Below are 22,760 nucleotides of genomic sequence, written 5' to 3'. Positions count from 1 at the left end.
ATATACCAGTGTAATATTTATATAGGTTATTTTATACAGTAGGCTATTATATTTCCTAAATATATTTGAACTTGTGTTATGTCACGTGTTTTTTTATGCCATTTGAACTATTTTAGATTTAAAATCATTATCTTATGGGTCTGAAATCTAAGATGTCCATTTTCGGCAAAAATCCGAGATGGTCTTCACTGCAGCAGAACACAAGATCCAGGGGTTAAACCTATAAACCCAGCCATCTCCACCCCCTAGATCTGGATCCCACCACGCCCCCTGGGTCTTCTGTAGTGAGGGGCTACTGAAAAATCCAGCCAGCTATCAATTAACAATCAATAATTTATTTAGGTACGCCGCAAATGTACTCAATAGCGGCGTCTAGTGATAGATCTCGACAGGCCAACAAACACCGGCTATCTCCCGGAAGTGACGCATCCCCTGATTGTCAACATGCAAGATGGCGACGCTTCACAGGCAGAACGCTGCTGGACGGAGGAAAGTCCAGGTAATAATTTACAGAAAATGTCTCGTACTTTTAAAAACATGTTTTAGGCTATTTATATACGTTTACTTGTTTCAGGAATGTGTTGCCAATATAGCGTCCATAATATTTACAAACCGAAGCATTACCACCCTTACAAGAATCACTGTGGTGTTTTTACTGTAGTACAGTGAGGAGGTGTAACGCTGCGGCATTCAATCATTTTTAAATGTGTCTGAATGCTTTTTGGACCACTGTACAATTGTCTGTTTACTGATTCGGTTTATTTGATTAAAACATTATTATACCTTTGCATACAGATGTTATACAACCTCAAAATTATATGTTAAGCACTTAGTGGCTTTAGTAAATTTTAGTAAATCAGTCTTTGATTGTCTAATAAACTGGAGTTATTAATAACGATGTGTTTCCAGGTTTCCTACGTGATCAGAGAAGAGGTGGAAAAGTACAATCGTAACGGTGTGAACGCTCTTCAGCTGGATCCTGCTCTCAACAGACTCTTCACAGCTGGCCGAGATTCCATCATCAGGATATGGAGTGTCAATCAACACAAAGTACAACCGGCGTTTTTCAGGATTTATGAATATTAATGTCTTTATTTTGTTCATGTGCGACCACACCTTCCATTTTAAGCAACAGTGTTAACTTTGTATCCCCTTCAAAGGCAGTTGACCTCCCTCTGTGGTCAAATGTTTCTGATAAGTCCAACTAACAGCTGTTTACTTGCAGCAGGATCCTTACATTGCTTCAATGGAGCATCACACGGACTGGGTGAATGACATCATCCTCTGTTGTAATGGAAAAACATGTATGTCTAAGCACCTCATATGCCTTTTACAGAAACTTCATGCTCAAACCTCATCAAATACTGTATATTCTGAGCTTTAGTTATCTTCAGTGGATCGTTCTGTGTTGCAGTGATATCAGCCTCCTCGGACACCACCGTGAAAGTCTGGAATGCACACAAAGGGTTCTGCATGTCCACGTTACGGACACATAAGGTGCTTTTCTTATTATATTTATCTTAGTTAGTTGCTTTAATTTTGTTACATTTCCATGCATATGATGGAAGTCCTGCATTGCCAGACATTTGACTGTTGACAAACAATTTGGTCATTTAACAGCTCCAGGAATTTCAATATAAAAACAGATTATAGCTTGAAATTTTGAGAAAGTTCTTACCATTTTGTGTGCAATATGATTATGAGACAGTGATTATGTTGATTTTGTTTCATTCTTCAGGACTACGTCAAAGCTTTAGCATATGCAAAGGAAAAGGAGCTGGTGGCATCAGCCGGTCTGGACAGACAGATCTTCCTGTGGGACGTGAACACACTTACGGCTCTGACTGCCTCTAATAATACAGTCACCAGTGAGCAAACTCTCTTAGTCATTCTGTTTGAAACAGTCTTCCTTCTGAGTCATCACGTTAGGGTTGAAGCATGTAATTAAGCAGAAGATTATGAAAATTATGAAGATTATGAAAACCCATTTCTGTTATTATGGTATCACTGAGATACTCTTACAGGTTTCATTAAAAGTTGGATTTTTTTTTTTAGTTAAAATTGTTGTAAATTTTTGTAAAAAAAATGTATACATGTGTATATATATATATTTATTTTAGTTAAGTATGTCAAGTTAAACTGAAAGAAAATGAAATGTTGCCTTGGTAGCTTAAGTTTAATTTTTTGTATATTTTATTTCAGTTAAAATTTGATATGTTTATTTATTTTTTAAATAGTTGAGTGTAATAACCCTGATTGCATCCATCATTTCTGTGATAGCTTCGTCACTGAGTGGAAACAAGGACTCCATCTACAGTCTGGCCATGAATCAGACAGGAACTGTGATCATCTCAGGATCTACAGAGAAGGTTAGTCTCACAGTTTTGTGGTTTTAGGTTTCAAAGAAGGGAAACTGTCATTTCAACTGCAGGTTCATATAAAAGGTTTTGATTATTGGAAATGTGTTTTGTCTTTTTTTTGTCAGGTCTTGAGGGTTTGGGATCCACGGACATGTGCTAAGCTAATGAAGCTGAAAGGCCACGCTGACAACGTCAAATCATTATTGATAAACAGAGACGGCACTCAGGTAGAACTTCAACACAGCTCTAGAAATATTATCACATTTTGTATATTACATGGGCATCAGATCCCAAACTATGAAGAAAATATGTTTGGAATCTGGCCTTTCGAACTGAGATGCACAAAATCTTATTAAAACAAGGTTTGCAAACATCAGTCTTTTTTTGTTGTTGTTGTTTTTCAAACTGCTAAATAGATATGCTTTAGATATGCCAATATTTTTTTTACCTGTCTGAACACAGCCACAGTTACTCTAACTTTGAGGTTTTCCATCACGTTAAACCTGCTTTGTTTCTCTGTCTAGGCTCTCTCTGGTAGCTCGGATGGTACGGTACGCTTGTGGTCTCTCGGTCAGCAGCGATGCATCGCCACATACCGAGTCCACGATGAGGGCGTGTGGGCCCTGCAGGTGAACGAGGCCTTCACGCACATCTACTCGGGCGGACGTGACCGAAAAATCTACTGTACGGATCTGCGTAACCCTGACTTGCGTGTGCTCATATGTGAAGAGAAAGCTCCCATCCTGAAGGTAAACTTGAGCTGCTTCGTGTTTGAAAAAATAGAAATGAAGTCATCATCAAATGTGACCCTGGAGCACAAAACCAGTCTTTTGGGGTATATTTGTAGCAATAGCCAAAAAAACATTGTTTTTGGGTCAAATTTACAGATTTTTCTTTAATGCCGAAAATCATTAGGATATTAAGTAAAGGTCATGTTCCATGAAGGTATTTTGTAAAATTCCTACCGTATCGTACCATCTTTATGGTGGATTTTCTCAGTATTTGGATTTTTTTTGCACCTTTGGATTCCAGATTTTCAAACAGTTGTATCTCGGCCAAATATTGTCCGATCCTAATAAACCATAGAACAATGGAAATCTTTTTTTATTCAGCTTTCAGAATCTCTGAAAATCTTCTGACAAATGTCTTTAAGCTGGATGCTCTTATATCTGATGTTTTCTCTGTGCAGATGGAATTGGACAGATCAGCTGATCCTCCTCAAGCAATCTGGGTGTCCACAACTAAATCATTTGTAAACAAATGGGTGAGATTTCTACACAGTAGTGTATATGTACAGTTGAACTGAAATGCATTGAACTGAATAAAAACATTCTTTCAGCTCTTATCTGTCTGTATTTGTTTATTTGTCAATCTCAGTCTCTAAAGAGCATGCAGAACTTCAGAGCTTCCGGAGACTACGACCACGACTGTAGTGCCCCTTTAACTCCACTGTGTACACAGCCAGAGCAGGTCATCAAAGGTAAATAAGCTAACTGTATAAGGAACTTATTAAATGACTGATTACTAATCTCTGTTGATCAAAATGTGCTAGACTGTTTTCTATAATTGATTTCATCTTTGACTGAGAGCTTGAATTCCATTTCAGGTGGCACCAGCATCGTTCAGTGTCATATTCTCAATGATAAGAGGCACATACTTACCAAAGACTCCAATAACAGTGTGGCATTCTGGGATGTCCTCAAGGTATGAGCAGATCATGAAAAGCTTTTTTTGCATCTTGATGCCAGATGTTATTTAACCTCACTCTGTGGTTTGTAGGCATGTATGGGAGAAGACCTGGGTAAAGTGGACTTTGATGAAGAAATTAAAAAGAGGTTCAAGATGGTCTATGTGCCGAACTGGTTTTCTGTAGATCTCAAGACTGGGGTGAGTATTAGCAGCTTGTTTTCTAAGTTAATAATGAGGATGAAGATGAAAGATAATGAATGTTACATCTGTTCTTGCTGCTTTTCAGATGCTGACTATCACGTTGGATGAAAGTGATTGTTTTGCGGCGTGGGTGGCAGCTAAAGATGCTTGTTTTACAAGCCCAGACGGCTCTGATCCAAAGGGTAATATCTTCTTCTTAATGCCTAGTGTTGTTTTGCTGTGACTAAGTATTTTGTTCTTTAGCTGAATATCTAATATTTATGCTGCAAAAATTACATTCTTGAGGCAAAAGACAATTAAATGGGGGCTAGACTATATGTTTGCTGATGTGGCCCCATTTTTTTTTTTTTGGGTGATTTATTTGAAAAATTGTATGATTCTTTTTTTTTTTGCACACTTCACCTTTATATCAGGATAGAAATGCCTTTGATTTAAAAAAAAATTTAAAACAAGTTTTACTACCTTTTTGATGTAAGGACATTTAGAAAACAAAATCATGATACAGATAGACAACAGTATTTTTGAAGTGTTTGTTTATCATTCATATTCTGATTGTACGACTTAATTTGACAGTCAGAATTATGTAACAACTATTCTTTGTGTTTCAGTGAATCTGGGTGGGCTGCTCCTGCAGGCTTTGTTAGAGTTCTGGCCCAGAACTCATATAAATCCAGTAGAAGAGGAGGAAATCGAACTCAACCATGGTACACTTTTTTTCTGTAAAGGAGTATTTTAATAAAGGCAAAAATTATTATTGTAAAAAAAAAAAAAAATTGTTAATAGTTTTTAGTTGTGAATCAAATTTGATCTATTCTGTTATTTTAGTTCATCCTAGAATTATTTTCAATGCATTCTGGGATTGCCTCATGCACATGAATGCACACAGTTATTTTGATAGTGGTTTCTGGACTTTTTCCTTTTTTTAAGTATAATGGCTTTGTTTAAAGCATAGTTTGCTGTCTATTTATCATGTAGCAGTTCAGTAGAATTTGCCTTTATTCTAATAATTCTGCTATTAAAAGAATTAAGATTTTTAAAACGGATTTTTATAATAAATTTTTACTGAGTTCTTTACAATGTATATTGACATTTCCCTATCAGCAAATAATGTGTGGAATTATTTCTGTATTTAAGCAAAGCTTGGTTTGTGAGTTAATGGAATTCATGGAAATATGCAGTTGGTTTCTGATTTAGTAATTTTCTGTGTGTATTTCCCTGTAGTGAATGGTCAACAGGAGAGCCAAAGTCAAAAGGGCAACGGTTACTTCCAGGTTCCTCCTCACACTCCTGTCATCTTTGGTGAAGCAGGAGGAAGAACGCTGTTTAGGTCAGAATAACAGTGTCCAGAACTGATGAAGACATTAAACTCATCTGAGTTTCCTTCCTGTATCTTGTCTTCATTATAAGCTGTATTTCCTTCCAATTCCAGGTTATTGTGTCGCGATTCTGGAGGAGAGACAGAGTCCATGTTATTGAATGAAACTGTTCCTCAATGGGTTATTGATATCACTGTAGATGTGAGCGTTTCATATCCCGCAATCATTCCATTAAGTGTCCATGAAATGGACTTGAAAAATGTTTTTGACTATATATTGACAGCTTTTCTTTTCTGCTGCAGAAAATCATGCCAAAATTCAACAAGATCCCATTCTACCTCCAACCTCATTCATCATCTGGGGCCAAAACACTCAAAAAGTATGCTGTGTTTGTAAGATATGGTATATAAAGAATGTTTTCTGTGACAAAATGCTTGTGCTAAGTTTCTAGTAAATTTTTAAGAGTCATACTGGACAATGCACTTTTCCATACATTACTAGACTGGACTATACATTTACATATTTTGTGTTTTGATCTTCAGTAAACAGATTATTCGTCAAAATCTGTTGTTTTCAGGGACCGATTGTCCGCTAGTGACATGCTGCAGGTGCGGAAAGTGATGGAACACGTCTACGAAAAGATCATCAACCTTGACACAGAGTCACAGACCACCAGCTCCTCAGCCAATGACAAACCAGGAGAGCAGGAGAAAGAGGAAGACGTGGCAGTGATGGTCGAAGAGAAGATTGAGCTCATGTGTTTAGATCAGGTTAGACCTCCTATCAGATCTTCTTTACTGCCTCCAGACATATAAAAAGTACTAGTAGAAATACACCCTCATCACTCAGTATGCTCATTTTTCACTGTTCAACAACTTATTTTCCCCAGATGTTGAAAAGAATTTAAATGAGGTGACCATTATTTAGTTTTGATTGGTTGTTGGTTGTTAAAGTTCAAACCGCTTTAGTGACACCAGTAACCCTTAATAATGAAATGACATGTGTGAAACATTGATTAACCCAGGGTTAATATGGCCTTAACCTCAGTTAAACAGTGTGGAATGAAACTTGAACTTTAGTAAATCCTACAGTTTTGGTGACTTTCAGCTACATTAACATTATTTACATACTTACTAATGCTGGACTGCATAGAATGTTTCATGTAACATTATATAATTTGCATTGTGCTCCTAATTAGTAAACAAACAAATTTCATGTTACAATGTTTGTTCGTGCTCTAATGTTCATGTTTGCTGTCTCTTGTAGCTTTTGGATCCAAACATGGACCTCAGGACTGTAAAGCATTTCATCTGGAAGAGCGGTGGAGACTTGACCCTTCATTACAGACAGAAAGCCACGTGAGGAATCCCCCTGACCTCTGCATAGACCCTTATCTCCTTCAACCCGCGTCACTTTAACTTCCAGAAGCATCCCAGAATGCCCTGCTGTTCTCATGTTGATGGTCACCCAGGAGGAATGTTTTTTCTCTTTGCAGTGGCTTAAAGAAGAGCCAGCAGAAAGATCTGAGCGGCAGTTGAAGAAAAAAAGACTAAAGACTGACTGCTAATTGATGCAGATGTTGAGACGTTCTGTGAACTACAACTTCAGTTATTGTCTGCCTTTATTTCATTGATTTAGTTTTTTCTGTATGTATATAGCTGTTGTGTTTAGCGACGTGTCTTGTCCAGCTTAACACGAGTCATGATGATGATGATGATGATGATGCACACACGAGTACTTCCGTTCTCAGACATCCCAGAGATGTTTTAACTAGACCTGATCCAGATTCAAAATCAGTTGCTCTTTAGAGCGCTCCGTTTTGCTTTCTTCCAAGTAAACAATGTATCTTTATTTTCTAGATTTAATTTTATTATAATTTATTTGTTGCCAAATTTGTATCAGATATCAAAATCGTCTAATGCGGAACAAGAAGTGCTGTTTCAGCCTGGCTCATTTTATTGCATACGTGTGTGAGATACTTTCCAAATGTATGTTTCTCATCAGTTTTGTTAGTTCATTTCTGTGGATCAGTGCACATGACCGTGTTACAATCATCAAAAAAATGGCCCTGCCCTTGTCAACTAACTGACATTTTTGTGAATAAACGTTGAAACTGTGCAACTGAAAAAGTTAATATTTTACTTTTGAAAAGTGTTTTATAAATGCTAGATTTCATCTAAATCATATTGTAACTCATAAGATAGAAAAAAGGTAACAATACAATGTTTTTAGCAGTATTTAATGCATTCGGTATCATTAACAATAAACAAGAATTTGAACAGCTTTTATTAAAGCAGTAATTATTAGTTTTATTTGTGATTATCTTAATTTAATTATATTAAGTAGTCATTTTTTTATATTTTGTAATATTTTTCATAAATAAATTGACTAATTTATATACCTTTAAACAAAAAAAATGATTTTGTGTTTGTGCAAATTGACTAAAATAAGAAACTGATTAATCAATTTTGTAAACATTGTAAGTTCACAAAACTTTTAAGTAAACTTTATTGTAAGTGTTACTGGAAAAATATTTAGCATTAAAACAATTAAGCCTTTTTTGCATCAGTTTAACAAAATTAAGCATTTACACCTAACAGATTACTGTAACATACGGTAAAGCAAAAACATATATATAATAATATTTATATTTATATAATAATATAATATAATAAAAATATATTTATATTTATATAATAATTCAACAAAATACAAACCATGGTAGTAGTGCTATTTTACTAAAATAATTTTGTTATCATACTTCTGATTTGTACTTGTGTTGATGTGCAGATTGAGCTGCATAAAACAAATTCCATAAAGCAGACACAATGTGTTTATTAACTGAAAACACAAATATGTATACATGAAGACAAATGTAAATACTGCATGTTAGTTAGACACAAAACATTTCTTTCCCTCTCTGTATGCTTCCCAGACAATGATATGTGCATTTTTATTTTCTTCTTTCAGTGCTTTCCCAGAGAGAACACAGATAGGAAAGAATGACACCACAGCACGAATGATAAGAAAATCAAAGCATGTATGAACACTTACAGAGCTCATCCAGTTTTCACAGAAATATCAAATGTCAACAGAGTAACTTAATGTTAATAACATGATGAATCAAACCGAACAACAGTCCATAAATATTTTACAGTGCTCTGGAGATTCATTTGTCTGTAACAGGCTTTTGAAATTTGGTGCAAATGTGCTGCACTAAAGCACAACTCGCATACTAAATACCAACTCATCTACAAAACTGTAAAAGAAATTGTCAGCAGAAATCATCCCTTTTTGTAAAATAATAAATGAGCCATGTTACATTAATCAGTAACTAGAGTTATGAGTTACAAAATAAAATAAAGGACTGAGCTGTTCCTGCATATCCTGATGTGGCCCACATATACACAGAACTATTAATTACATTAACAAACTAAAACCTTTAAACTTTATGCTGATAGAATTACATGTTTGTAATCACTGCAGTTTTCAAGACAAAAAAAATCATTTCATCTAAAATATCTGTCAAGGTCTAAAAAGGACATATTTTCATTGTTTCATTATTTTAATATTATTTTCCACTCTAGTCATGTCTTTACGCCACAGTCTACTTTCCACTATTCCACACAGGGAAAGACTGCACTCATGCTCACAGTGGGTTAAATGACTCCCTTCTTCTTCTTTAGAGAAGATGCAGTGTGGAGAGGTTCAGCTTCAGGCCTGAGTGTGTTCACTGAGCTGCTGGATGCGGTCAGCCAGCTGCAGACAGTGTAAGATCCTGCTCCTCTCGTCCTGGAGCTCCGCGGCACACACTTCACCCTGCAGCTTCCGGCCGAACAGCACCAGATCCTGCATGAACAGACCGACCGGCTCCCGCTGACCTGCAGGAAGCTCCGTGATGCTGGCATCCTGGAAGCGAAGATCTATGTGTTTGGCTCTGCCCAGTCCTGGACCCCGCTCTTCAATCCAAGTTAGAGGCCTGTGTCAGAAAGAAGTCTGGTTAACCTGGGATTTTAGTGTCACAGATGATATAATAAATAAATATAAATTCCAGATGTATGTTTATTCATTTATTATCAAGTAAAAACCTTGAAACAATGTTGAGCAGTTTTACTTCAAAGAATATAAATTAATTTCAATACAATCATTCACATTTTAACTTAACATCTTCGTGGGCATGGACATTTATTGTTCAGCAATAAAATTTAGGAATTTGTGTTTAATGAATATATATATATACACACCATGTTAATTTCAGCTATTCATTAAAAAAAATAAGAATGAATAAATAAATAAATGACAGATGATAACAGGTTACGCTGAAGGAAGGATTCATTATATCTAGGGAGTCGGGACTGAAATATTAATGAGAAGGCAACCATTTTTCTTCATTAAAATGTGTATGTTTTCAAATTAATTTCTCACTCCACATGACAATTTAATGGCAAAAAAATATATATATTTGTTATCCTTTATTTTCTTATATATTATGTGGAAAGCTTGAAGAAATGGTGACCTGTTTCACTGCAAATATGCATTGTCTGCATGCATTTATTTATATTCTAACCACAAATCTTGGTGTTATTTGTCAGCTATCCACTAAATAATATATAATAATATATATAATTAAGATAAATGAAATTTAAATTTAAGAAAATAATGTATATATTTAAAAATAAATAATACTTCTTTTTTAACAGCTGTCTGTGGCCGCAGTGTACTCACTTCTGCTGTGGGGTCAGTAAGTGCGCTGTCATCTTCATGTATTTGTTCTCTTTCTCCTCCACCAGAGATGCTGCTGTAACCGTGAGCTCCCCGAAAAGATCAACCAACCAGGTCAGTCTGGAAATACCGCTGAAAGACAGGAACCCAAAATTTGGCTTCATGGACCCACCTGAGAAGAAAAATAAAAATCACCATCACTCAAAACCCTGGTGGAAGCCCTTAAAAAGATGTACTGCATACTATTATACAGTCTTTACCTGTGAAACGCAGCGTTCCCTCCTCCAGAGTTTTCCCAGCTATGTCTTTTTTCAGCTGTTTAAAGTCAGGAGTGAGGAGTTCAATATGTTCTTCATGAAGCACCAGACCTGAAGATACCATATAGATAGAAGTAAAACATTCAGCCATCTTGCAGTCAGAATAATATTATTTATTATATTGCTATATAAACACAAACTTCTAACATTTTACTCAGGGGTCTCCAGAAGACATGCTGTGCATCCACAGCTGAAGATCAGGACAGAAACTCACCCTTCTGCTGAGCCAGATTCCACAGATCCACGGCAGACATGTAGCTGAGGGTTACAGGATACTCAACACACACATGCTTTCCCGCCTCCAGAAACTGCCTGAGATGGAGCAGATCAGGGAGAGATGATCATTTGAGAAAAAAGGAATTCAAGCGTGATCATTTCTGCCATCTGTCAGGAGTGATCGCGCGTGTGTGAGAGGAGTCAGGAGTGATCGCGCGTGTGTGAGAGGAGTCAGGAGTGATCGCGCGTGTGTGAGAGGAGTCAGGAGTGATCGCGCGTGTGTGAGAGGAGTCAGGAGTGATCGTGTGTGTGTGTGAGGAGTCAGGAGTGATCGTGTGTGTGTGTGTGAGGAGTCAGGAGTGATAGTGTGTGTGTGTGTGAGGAGTCAGGAGTGATAGTGTGTGTGTGTGTGAGGAGTCAGGAGTGATCGTGTGTGTGTGTGAGGAGTCAGGAGTGATCGTGTGTGTGTGTGAGGAGTCAGGAGTGATCGTGTGTGTGTGTGTGAGGAGTCAGGAGTGATAGTGTGTGTGTGTGTGTGAGGAGTCAGGAGTGATCGTGTGTGTGTGTGAGGAGTCAGGAGTGATCGTGTGTGTGTGTGTGAGGAGTCAGGAGTGATCGTGTGTGTGTGTGAGGAGTCAGGAGTGATAGTGTGTGTGTGTGTGTGTGTGAGGAGTCAGGAGTGATCGTGTGTGTGTGTGTGAGGAGTCAGGAGTGATCGCGCGTGTGTGAGAGGAGTCAGGAGTGATCGCGCGTGTGTGAGAGGAGTCAGGAGTGATCGTGTGTGTGTGTGAGGAGTCAGGAGTGATCGTGTGTGTGTGTGTGAGGAGTCAGGAGTGATAGTGTGTGTGTGTGTGAGGAGTCAGGAGTGATAGTGTGTGTGTGTGTGAGGAGTCAGGAGTGATCGTGTGTGTGTGTGAGGAGTCAGGAGTGATCGTGTGTGTGTGTGAGGAGTCAGGAGTGATCGTGTGTGTGTGTGTGAGGAGTCAGGAGTGATAGTGTGTGTGTGTGTGTGAGGAGTCAGGAGTGATCGTGTGTGTGTGTGTGAGGAGTCAGGAGTGATCGTGTGTGTGTGTGTGAGGAGTCAGGAGTGATCGTGTGTGTGTGTGAGGAGTCAGGAGTGATCGTGTGTGCGTGTGAGGAGTCAGGAGTGATCGTGTGTGTGTGTGAGGAGTCAGGAGTGATCGTGTGTGTGTGTGAGGAGTCAGGAGTGATCGTGTGTGTGTGTGAGGAGTCAGGAGTGATCGTGTGTGTGTGTGTGTGAGAGGAGTCAGCAGTGATCGTGTGTGTGAGGAGTCAGGAGTGATTGTGTGTGTGTGTGTGAGTGGTCAGGAGTGATTGTGTGTGTGTGTGTGTGTGTGTGTGTGTGTGTGTGTGTGTGTGTGTGTGTGTGTGTGTGTGTGTGTGTGAGAGAGGAGTCAGCAGTGATCGTGTGTGTGAGGAGTCAGGAGTGATTGTGTGTGTGGGGAGGAAGTCGCTGTGTCACCTGATGTGCTCTTCGTGGCTGGTGTTCTCCGTGCATATGAACGCCACATGGATGTCATCTCTGCTCAACGCCTCCGTCATTGAGATCTGCTTCACACCCTGCTGATCTTCAAGACTCCTCCTACACAAACACAAACACCAGCAGAACTTTAGATGGAAACAAATTCATATGAAACATAAGAAAAGCTTAAATTTTTATAATTATTTAACTTTAAATGAAACATAAATATGTCCTGAGAAAAAAATAAAAACATAAGAGAGAAAACAATCTTTTTGAAAATCAGCCTCTACATCTTTTAATAATTTTAAGTAATTATAATAAATCATATAATAATAATAATAATAATAATAATATATAACAAGTTCAATTGTGAACACACACACACATATATATACATATACATATATATATATATATATATACACACACACACATTTATTTTTATAGCACTTTTCATACATAAACTCAAAGCAACTCAAAGTGCTGCACAGGGGCATTAAAAACACTACCAATACAAGTTATTACTACTTAAATACTACTAAAGAAGTTCACAAGGAAAGACAAAAAAAACCTATAAAAATATAAATAGATTTGAGATTGAACACAATATCAATTAAGACCCATAAGCAAATTTAAAAAGATGTCTTAACTCATCTTTTAATAAATAAATATATATATATATATATATATATATATATATATATATACACACACACACTTGTGTGTGTGTGTGTGTGTGTGTGTGTGTGTGTGTCTTTATTATTTTTGGTTTTTGAAAGTTTTAGGAAAACTGCTTTTAATTTTAAGAACCGATTTCTACTTTTAAATATTGACAAAGTATATGATGAATAAAACCTTTCAAAATGAGGACTGGAAAACATGTTTTAAGTGCCGCAATCTATTCTGACATTTCTTTCAACATGGTTTATGTGTGTACGTGTACTACATTTCTACTGAGAGCAGCACAGTAAATATTAGCCATATGATATGAAATGAGTCCACAGAGAGCTTATTTTATATTCTGTGGGGTCAACAGAAACAAACCTGTAACACATGTGTTTTAAGCCAATCAGCCTTGATTCCTGTGTGTCTGTATGATGCACTGACCTGGACACAAAGCCCTTGATGCTGAACTTCTCAGCAGCGCTGGACGGCAGAGGAGCGAGTAAATCTCTCATTCGCACACTTCCTGCGATGCCTATTCCTACAACCACTGATCCCAACATGATTCCTGCAGGATCACAACATTCATGAGCAGAAAATCAGAAGTGAGAAATAAAACCGAGTTTGTTCTGAACTTAATTTCAGTTCTGTATGGCATAATACACATGCAGCAGATATGGTAAGGTTTAAAACAAACATAGAGAGGATTGATCCACATCTACACTGTCCCTGTCCACCATCATGTTAAAACAAGTCAATATCATGAAAGAGCAGCACATTTCTGAGAAACTGGTTTGTTGAACTGAATTTCTTGGGGTGTGTGTGTGTGTGTGTGTGTGTGTGTCTGATAACGGCTTAATTAGGCTGTAACCAGAGATCGAGTGACGCATAAATAAATGTTATTTGTACTTGACCTGAACAACTACAGTGTTTTCTCTGAATATTGCATAAACAAATCCCGATTGTATTAGTTACCTGTATACTGGAAAAATTGAAGGCATTAAAAAAACACTTGCAAAAGTGGTTTGGTATTTTTTTATTTGTGCAGTGAATAATTAGAAATACTAACTTATTAGTTTTAAAAAGTACATGTTTAAATAAATGGTCTTTTAATTCAAGTTAAAAATCACAAACTTTCCTTTAATAATATTTAGAGTGTCTGTCATGATGGTAATGACGGACGAATTGAACACAGTAAATATTTAAATAACATTTAAACCATACACATAAACATCAGATAAAGAAAAAATTTAATCATGTGTATAATAATTATTTGTATTTTCTCAAGACATATTAAATGGAAAACAAAAATCCCCTAATCATAAAATGGTGACAATGCATGTCTATTTCCCCTTTTATTTCTGAGCTTTAATACGCGTGTTAATTAAACCACCAAAAGCCTCTCTTTCACTAAACGCATCTGCATCGCTCGTTACTGAAGCCGCGCAAATGAGAGATTACTGAACAAATAATGTTCATCTTCTATATGCATAAGTACAAGAGAAAGATGAATGCCCTCACCTCTGCTGTGGATCTGAGATCTGAATCTGCAGGGTGTGACCATAGACAGCAAAAGTGTGACTCGGTAACAACTTTCATAACTCTTTTTCGTAACCCGGAGTGCGTGCGTGCGTGCGTGCGTCTGACGTCACGCGCTCTAGCCGCACGTGTTTCAGTTGTCGACAAACACAGACAATAAATAATCAACTCTCTGTAAGACCAAGAGTTATTGACCTAACATTAATACTTTACATTGATATCTTTATCGTTTATATGAATAAACCATGAATAGAATAAACCGCAGACTGAATGTTTACAATGTGTTTCATCGGATTATATTTCTTGATGTTTGAATAAAGTTTTTCGAAATAAAACGAACATGGCCCCTTCTTTAGTACGCTGCTTTTAGCTTTCTTTTACTGTCTATGGCTTTTAGTGACTTAAAAACAAAGTCCCTTTAGGCTTTGCTTATTAAGTACATAATAGATGTGACGGTGAGTTATTATTATTATGAACGTACTTTGAAATCGATGCATGAATGAATTAGGGCTCAATTATGTGAAATTAAGGGCTCTCTGACAATAATCCTTACAACAAATGCAGTATTTTGTAAAATATGTAGATTTTTTGTTAAATATTCGTAAAATAAATTACCCTAACTGAATGTATTATGTTATATATATATATATATATATATATATATATAAACATGCTTTTCTCAAGAACATTGGAGTATAAATATCATTGGGTGTGTGTGTGTGTGTGTGTGTGTGTGTGTGTATATATAATTTGTGTATTTAACTAATTTCAATTAGTGAAGCAGTAACCTCTAGATCAAAAAATTTTTTAAGTCATGACAAAAATAAATTCATATATTCAGTTTATATTAAAACTTTCTCATTGTGTTTTCCTCCAGCATTAGAGGTCTGCTCCGTCTGAAGTGAGGATGAGTCGCTCCACCAGCCTCCTGCAGCAGATGACTATATTCATGACCGTAGTGACCGGCGGCGGCTGCGCGATGATGTATTACCTCATGCAGAGTATGTCACAGCTAATTAAAGCTTCTGTTAGCTGTTAAACTTTGAGGGATTTTTGTTATACGTTTGTTGTTTCTTTCAGAAAATTTTGCAAAAGCAGAGTATTACCACCTGGCCCTTGAACAGCTGAAGAATAACTCCACAGCCATGGCCAGTCTGGGCGCTCCTCCGCTAAAGATACACAACATCCATTTAACTGACCGACACAACCGCATTGACAACAGCAGCGCTAAGGTCGGGATCACCGTAAACCTTCCTCCTCGAATACATCAGAAATACTGGTCAGAACTATATCACTCATATAAATATATCAATTTCAGCTCAAGATCCCAGTTACCGGGTCAAAGACCGGAGGTTATCTCTACACAGACACACTCTTGAACAGGTCCCATGATTTCACCTCTTAAAATAAATAAATTAATTTATTATTATTATTATTTTAATATACAAACACACTTTTGTTACCTATATAATTTATATAATCATCTTAACCGTTTTCTCACTAGATGGGACCTCCAGCAAGTGTTTCTGACGCTGAGGGAAGGTGAGACCATCAAGATTTTCAGCAAGACAGAATCTGAAGAGTAACTTCACACAGACAATAAACGCCAGTGGAGCATTGTACAAAAGATGATTGAAAGCCTGTTTTTTTTTTTTTTTTTTTTTTTTTTATCAAAATGATTCTTGCATTTAGATATATTTGTCTAATTTAAATGTTGATATATCTTTGTTTGGGATGTATGGAAGCTGGGTTGTTGTACATCCTGTTTCATGTGCTTCGGTAAAGAGAGATGAAATATCCGTAGTGTTTAAAACAGTTCTGATCATACTATTGTAGAAGCAGAGTCACATGAATAAGTCAGAACAATAATAACCTAATTCTGTTTGACTTTCCAAATGTGCGCAAAACTTGAAAATCAGATTATTCAGTTCATAATACCAACACTGGGATCTAAGGATCGTCTAGTACTATTGTAGTTACTGAACTGTTCCAGTAAGTGTCAGTAAAATATTATTATTCAGTAACCCTAGACATTTGTATTACTTGTTTCTCAAAAAACAAACAATGGTTTAATTTTGTGAGGAATATCAAAAGATGCAGCTTATACCGAAAACAAGTGCATTTTGTCAAAGTACCATAAGTCATGCTAAGTTAGACTAGTCAAGTTTTGTTAGTTTTTTAACCTTTCTCTTAAATTTTTTTTGTTTGCTGGAAATAAAACTGCATGAAGATTTTGCTTAAAGTATGAACATGTACTGAAAGATTTCCCTTTGTACTTTTTTTTTTCAAATGACAAATTTAAACCATGCTCAGTTCATAATAACCATTAAGTATCATAAATCTGCATTCACAGGAGTGAGCAGACTTCATCCACAGAAACACCGCAACCCAGTTTAGCGGCTCTCTAATCCACATTTCCTCTCATTAGTATTTTGGCTGAAAGATCGAGGTCAGAGAAACTTAAGAGCCCAAAATGTTTAAATAAAAAGAATGTTCAAAACACTTAAAGCTATACTACTACTACTATTAATAGTAATTATTATTATTGCATCAGTACGATCTATTAGTTTTAGTATTGAATATCATACTACTCGCACAGTATGCAGTACGTATAGATGACCTATTATATTTGCCAAAATGCACAGCTACAATACACTGTGTAGAATACTGTATCCCACAATGCAATGTACTTAAATGGCCTTTCATGTTTACGCTGACAAATTGTTCAGATGTTCTACCAGGTATAGCACAAATAGAACAAGCAGTATATGCTATTCTGAATTCAGCAATTATATTTCCAAGATGCAACAATGTAGCATCTTACATTTAAAACATTTCTTGTTGCATAATGCGTATTCAAAGATATTATGTGAAACAGTATGCAGTAGTGCCTTAGCATATGCAGTGCAAGCAAATTAGCGTTCTACTCTTCAGTTCTCTCTGAATCTTTGTTTTAAATCTGAAAAAAAAAAAAACTTTGTTCCAGACCGGTTGGGGCTTCATGTCTCAAACTTTCCTCCTTTTCTCAAGCCCATCAAAAATCCCACTGTTATCCCCCGAAACCACCCGCTCCTGCTCCAGACATATCCTCATATTGAGTTCTGGGGACCATCTGTCTTCACTTTCCTCTGCCAAAACATCCATGAATATAAAAACTTTCTCCAATCTGTTTTCATTTGATTTAGCAATACAAAATATATTACATCACAGTGTTTTAGCTAATGAAATGTATAAATCCTTCATTAAATGACATCAATTTTTTTTTTCTTATGTTTTATATTATATGGCCATAGAGAGATGTGCTGGTTGTATTTAGCACATTTTAGATGGCTTGAGGTTTTCTTGAATATTATAGGAATCACAAAAGTATGAGAAGGGAGAGGTGAAGATACTAACCTGAGGAATCAGTTAAATAAATTGCATTAACATTTACTAAAACACCATAATTTATTTTCTCCTAAATGTGCAATATTTGTGAATGAAATGCATTAAACTAGCCAAACCCCTAATCAAATGCAATATATGCTTATACATGATACGCATATTTGATATACACCTTTGACAGGAATAAATGAGGCCATGAAGGACTGAAATTAGTGCAATAAATGGACAGAACTGTTAAACATGATTTTTCAACTGAAATTTCTTTCTATAACAAAACTTTCAATAGACAACTCCCCCAACCCCCCCGCCGACCCCTAAAAAAAAGAGAAAAAAAAAGCTTGTTTAAAAAGTAGTGAAACAAAATACAGTTCGTGTGATTGCAATATCACTTACAGCCCTGTTTTCATCGACGTTTAAATGACCATCAGACTATATACCTATGTTTACATATATGTTGTAAACATCTAATTCTACAAATAAATAGTACAGTTTTCCAGATTCAGTTAGATTTACAACCACACCAGATGGAACACGAGTAAGCTACAGCTGCATTAGAAAGTGATTGTTTATTGACATTCGTTAACAGTGTAATGCTGTAGTTACACAGCTCAGTCTGAGAGTGGCGCTAGACGTGACCTCAATACACAATTCAAAACATTTATTCATCATCCGCTCTTATTCTCTTCCATACAAGATACATAAGCAGGCTAGTGGATGTGTCAGAGGTGGAAGCAGGAGCCAAATCTTTCTGTATTTCCCAAAATGCCATGTTTATAGAGAGGCAGTATGTTTCAGAACCTTCTTCTCATTTCTCTCACATTGTCAAATGTCTGCGAGCGTCTTGATAAATGAAGTAACGTCCTTCACAAGCGCCAAAGTGTCGCATTTCTTTCAATTCCAACCAAATATGCATAGTAATATACATCTGAGAAAACCAACATTATGCAAACAGCAAGTATAGAGACATGTTTTTAAAAAAGATAAATGGTTGGCTGTTGAATTGATTCGTCACATTTTCAAATTTTGATTTTACATTTTGGCATCGTGTTAAGACAATTTATGACCATTTAATCTATAATACACACATTCACATAATTTCAAAATGTAAACATGAACAATAATCGAAATGTGAGCACGGGACTCTAGTTGTTAATAAACCAACTCATAGAACAAACCACCCTGAGATAAAAAAAAAAAGTCCTGACATTTAAACCAATTTCCTTTTTGAATAAATAAATCACTCTTAAGAGTATCTCACTGCTCTTTAAACACACACAGTTAAAGCACTCTGACAAACATGGTGTGTGGTGCACAATTATTTACTATTTTTGGTCTTTCATTTGTTTCAATCCCCTCACCATTTTCTAAGTCATAAAAAGACATAAGAACAGAAAAACAAAAACACATTTTCTAAACATTAGGGAAAGCAAGTGCATATCATAGCATCAGGAAAGTAACTTTTCAAGTAATTTTTAAGTGACTGAGAGATGGCGATGTGACAAAGTCTAGACAAACAGTTGAACTTAATGCAAATGAACAAAAAAGATGATGTGCGCAGCCAATAACGCCAACATGATCTGGTTTAGAAAACTGAAAAGTACATAAAAATACAATAAATAAAAAGTATTTTATTGCTAAAAATGAACATGCTAAAGGAAAACATATACACAAACTGCAGTAGTGCATAAAGAATCACATAAAGCTGCTCATGAGCATTTACTTCTGAGACATCTTTACTCTACTCATTTGCATAAAGTATCGCATCACCACTGGTTTATAGTGAAACACTATAAATCCCTGTTGCCATGAATGCACCTTTACACAGTTTCTTATCTAGATGCATCTAACCACTGACAAGTCATTTTCATTTTCAGTCCCTTGTTTTTCATGTTTTGTTATGCTGGATAGTGCAGTCTTATTGGTTTAAAATCCCGCTCTACAAAATTATAAACATCACATTTAATTCTTTACATTTTTGCTTTTAGTGTTGACATTTAAGTAAACATCCTATGTTGACTTTTTAACCCAAAAACATCAAATCATTGAAAGCAAACGAGTTCCAACACTGGCAATTCATTCAGATATTACAGACAAGACATCATGAAGCCTTAAACATCCTTAAATATGTTTGATGTGTTAATGATTTTAACATTAAAATGTATTGATAAGTACAAACGAATAAATCAAAAGTGTCAAATTACAGTTCAGACTTGCCATTTCCCCGTCGGACTCCTGCAAAGTGATGCCACTTCCTGTGATAGTGCCGTGTAATGTAAACTAGTGCACACATTTACAGTAATTACAAGACCTCATCAGATATGTTCTCCGAGCATATTTGGTTTTAACTTTATAACTTTTGTCAACGTGAGAATGCACCAAAGGAAAAGGTTGCTGGACGTGGTTTGTGGTGAAATGATGTGCGAACTGAGACCAACTTCAGCAGAGGTCGAGACCCTGAGTGTTAAAAGCGGGTTGAAGGCTTCTCTTTCACTATTGCATACACGTTACACACTGTCCACCTGCACAGGTGCCTGGTGCATGCAGTGGTGTCCTGAACACACCAAAGAAATGGACACTGGACACAGTCCATGAATCCACAATCCACGCTAGTAGATAATTGCATACGGTGTACATGGAAAGGTCACAGAGAGGAAGGTGAATTAGTCCTCACTCAAGGCCAAAAGTGCTGGTCTCTTTCACAGCGATCAGCAGTTTCTCATACAACATGGTGTAGGACTGATACGGTGGGAGATCCAGACGGTTAAAGCATGTGTGCGCCCTGAGAAACAGACATGACACATCAGCAGCCTGACTGACAGTCTCATGTGGAATCAAGAGCAATCTGCTTTTCAGGTCTGGTCATGTTTTTAACATTGATGACAATAATCAAAATGAATATTAATGATCAATCTAAATAATTTATATGATTGAGGTTTACTTAAAATTATATTAATAACTTCTCATTTTAAACAGTTCATTTGAAATGATAAAAATTAGTTATGTAATGTAATGTTAATTTTATTCATTAATGATATATATTATAATAGTATAATTTAAAAAAGTACAAAATATAAAAAAGTATTAATAACAGTAATAATACTTAACTGTTAATGTTTAAATTATTTACTTTGTAAATTAGATTTTTTAAAGTTTGCACTAATGCCTAATCATGGAAAACATAATAAAAAAAAAAAAAAAAAAAAAAAAATATATATATATATATATATATATATATATATATATATATATATATATATATATATATATATCATGATTAAGAATTTTTTTCAGGCTTGACAAATTCAAAAAAACATTTTTCTTGTTTATTTGAAATTTTTTCATGACTGAATTTTTTTTAGCAGTTTTATAATTTTGAAAATTTTTCATACCTTATTGAATCTGGATGGAAAATGGAAATAATAAAAAAACAAAATCATAAAAAGAATGTAAATTGATTTGCAAACTCTATTGATTATAAAATTGCAGGTGTTCTGTAGAGCAATCCAATGCTTGCATTTCTCAGAGAGGACCTGTATCGTTCATTATTGACATTCTTTGAATTTATGTTAAACATTTACCATGCCAGCTCAAATCAACAAAAGATTTGTGATAGATGAGTGAATCACTATACCTCGGGAGGGATGTGATCTTGCCCCATTTCTCGATGCAGAAGCGTCGTAGGCCGTGGCTCCCATGCAGCGCAGTAAAGCCCTCGTACGGGACGCTGGAGGTACCCGTCACAAACTGCAGCAGACGCAGTCTCTGTTCATTATTGAAGCGCTCCACCGCACCCCAGAACCACCGGATCACAATGTGCCCATCGTGATAACCTGACGACGAGGACAGAGCTCAAATACACAGCTTTTCATTACAGCTAGAATTTTACTTTTGCCCTTTGAAGCAGCACTGAGAAACACTGACCGGCTTATTAATTCAATGAAGTGTAGAAATGACATTCTATTTGTTTTTGTATTTGTTTTTATATTTTTTATATAATTTAATATATAGTGATATCTTTCAACATGTGGATTCTATTGGCACAGCCATAACATCGCATGTATTGATGTTGTGTGTTTTTCTGTATTTGTATGTACAGTAGGTGTAAGTTTGTCCTCTCACCTCCTCTATACTCTGTGTTGTTCCTCCAGTCGTTTAAATCAATCTCTGCTGTTCCTGCAATCACCAGCTCCAGCTCTCTGGCATCAAACACAGACACCAGACGAGAGTCCACCACCTACACACACACACACACACACACACAAGTAAATGTAAACACACACACAAGTAAATGAGATGAGAAGCATGGTTACCTCATAAAAGCCCCGTACCAGAGCCTGTGTCTGCTGCTGGACAACACCTCCCTCCACCCTCCACTTCACCATCCGCTCGATATACTCCTTCTTATTCTTCTCCGTCACCTGCATGGTTGACCCGCCAGATTTCAGCTCCCGCTCGGTCACCTGACATATATTATTATTATATTACCTGACAAGATATTTTTAATTTAATTCACCCCACTCTCCCCAGTTCTTATAAACCATGGGAATCTTTAGGGAGCTGTTTATTACAAAATAGCAATAAATGTATACTATTATTGTTGTAAGTGGCCTTTTATTGTGGCCAGCCTAAGGCACACCTGTGCAATAATCATGCTGTCTAATCAGCATCTTTATATGACATACCTGTGAGGTGGATGGATTATCTCGGCAAAGCGGAAGTGCTTACTAACACAGATTTAGACAGATTTGAGAACAGTATTTGAGAGAAATAGGCCTTTTGTGTACATAGAAAAAGTCTTAGATCTTTGAGTTCATCTCATAAAAAATTGGGGAAAAAATAAAAGTGTATTGTTTATAATTTTGTTCAGTGT

General features: G+C 36.3%; 4 protein-coding genes across 5 annotated transcripts in view; 2 read left to right on the top strand and 2 right to left on the bottom strand.

Moving 5' to 3' along the window:
- Positions 1–385: 385 nt before the first annotated feature.
- LOC132154513 (WD repeat-containing protein 48-like) lies at positions 386–7,695 on the top strand. 2 transcript variants are annotated; one of them, XM_059563093.1, is made up of 19 exons: positions 386–499; positions 910–1,050; positions 1,229–1,304; positions 1,415–1,497; positions 1,739–1,868; positions 2,281–2,369; positions 2,486–2,587; positions 2,885–3,109; positions 3,550–3,624; positions 3,738–3,840; positions 3,967–4,064; positions 4,140–4,247; positions 4,336–4,432; positions 4,859–4,954; positions 5,472–5,577; positions 5,680–5,767; positions 5,869–5,945; positions 6,144–6,336; positions 6,833–7,695. In XM_059563093.1, the coding sequence occupies exons 1-19, from the start codon at positions 452–454 to the stop codon at positions 6,926–6,928; spliced, it is 2,031 nt and encodes a 676-aa protein (XP_059419076.1). In that variant the 5' UTR covers positions 386–451; the 3' UTR covers positions 6,929–7,695. The 2 variants fall into 2 exon arrangements, with proteins under 2 accessions (XP_059419076.1, XP_059419075.1); XM_059563092.1 differs by having other exon boundaries at positions 1,226–1,304.
- A 1,425-nt stretch (positions 7,696–9,120) lies between these two features.
- LOC132154134 (biliverdin reductase A-like) lies at positions 9,121–13,556 on the bottom strand. The gene is made up of 6 exons (XM_059562753.1): positions 13,412–13,556; positions 12,305–12,424; positions 10,820–10,917; positions 10,549–10,656; positions 10,292–10,460; positions 9,121–9,545 (listed from the first exon to the last, which is right to left on the bottom strand). The coding sequence occupies exons 1-6, from the start codon at positions 13,528–13,530 to the stop codon at positions 9,281–9,283; spliced, it is 879 nt and encodes a 292-aa protein (XP_059418736.1). The 5' UTR covers positions 13,531–13,556; the 3' UTR covers positions 9,121–9,280.
- A 1,341-nt stretch (positions 13,557–14,897) lies between these two features.
- LOC132155368 (cytochrome c oxidase assembly factor 1 homolog) lies at positions 14,898–15,911 on the top strand. The gene is made up of 4 exons (XM_059564242.1): positions 14,898–14,961; positions 15,384–15,507; positions 15,587–15,738; positions 15,825–15,911. The coding sequence occupies exons 2-4, from the start codon at positions 15,414–15,416 to the stop codon at positions 15,909–15,911; spliced, it is 333 nt and encodes a 110-aa protein (XP_059420225.1). The 5' UTR covers positions 14,898–14,961; positions 15,384–15,413.
- A 3,141-nt stretch (positions 15,912–19,052) lies between these two features.
- LOC132155367 (E3 ubiquitin-protein ligase HECW1-like) overlaps positions 19,053–22,760 on the bottom strand; it is a 47,519-nt gene continuing 43,811 nt past the window's right edge. Inside the window, 4 exon segments of the mRNA XM_059564241.1 lie at positions 19,053–20,669; positions 21,522–21,720; positions 22,010–22,124; positions 22,201–22,350. Of these exon segments, the coding sequence (XP_059420224.1) occupies positions 20,558–20,669; positions 21,522–21,720; positions 22,010–22,124; positions 22,201–22,350 (576 nt within the window). The 3' untranslated portion in view covers positions 19,053–20,557.

The sequence above is a fragment of the Carassius carassius genome, chromosome 12, assembly GCF_963082965.1.
Source record: "Carassius carassius chromosome 12, fCarCar2.1, whole genome shotgun sequence".
Classification (NCBI taxonomy): domain Eukaryota; kingdom Metazoa; phylum Chordata; class Actinopteri; order Cypriniformes; family Cyprinidae; genus Carassius; species Carassius carassius.
Note: the sequence above shows the minus strand (reverse complement) of the source record. Positions and strands in the feature narration are given on the sequence as shown.

Excerpts from the sequence above, each read along its gene's own strand:
- LOC132154513 (XM_059563092.1), top strand. The coding sequence starts at position 452 with ATGGCGACGCTTCACAGGCAGAACGCTGCTGGACGGAGGAAAGTCCAG. Across the intron at positions 1,869-2,280 it reads CTCTAATAATACAGTCACCA|CTTCGTCACTGAGTGGAAAC; the intron begins GTGAGCAAACTC and ends TTTCTGTGATAG. Across the intron at positions 3,841-3,966 it reads GCCAGAGCAGGTCATCAAAG|GTGGCACCAGCATCGTTCAG; the intron begins GTAAATAAGCTA and ends ATTCCATTTCAG.
- LOC132154134 (XM_059562753.1), bottom strand. The coding sequence starts at position 13,530 with ATGTTGGGATCAGTGGTTGTAGGAATAGGCATCGCAGGAAGTGTGCGA. Across the intron at positions 10,657-10,819 it reads GAATCTGGCTCAGCAGAAGG|GTCTGGTGCTTCATGAAGAA; the intron begins GTGAGTTTCTGT and ends TGGTATCTTCAG. Across the intron at positions 9,546-10,291 it reads TTACTGACCCCACAGCAGAA|GCCTCTAACTTGGATTGAAG; the intron begins GTGAGTACACTG and ends TTTCTGACACAG.
- LOC132155368 (XM_059564242.1), top strand. The coding sequence starts at position 15,414 with ATGAGTCGCTCCACCAGCCTCCTGCAGCAGATGACTATATTCATGACC. Across the intron at positions 15,508-15,586 it reads GATGTATTACCTCATGCAGA|AAAATTTTGCAAAAGCAGAG; the intron begins GTATGTCACAGC and ends TGTTTCTTTCAG. Across the intron at positions 15,739-15,824 it reads TTGACAACAGCAGCGCTAAG|CTCAAGATCCCAGTTACCGG; the intron begins GTCGGGATCACC and ends TATCAATTTCAG.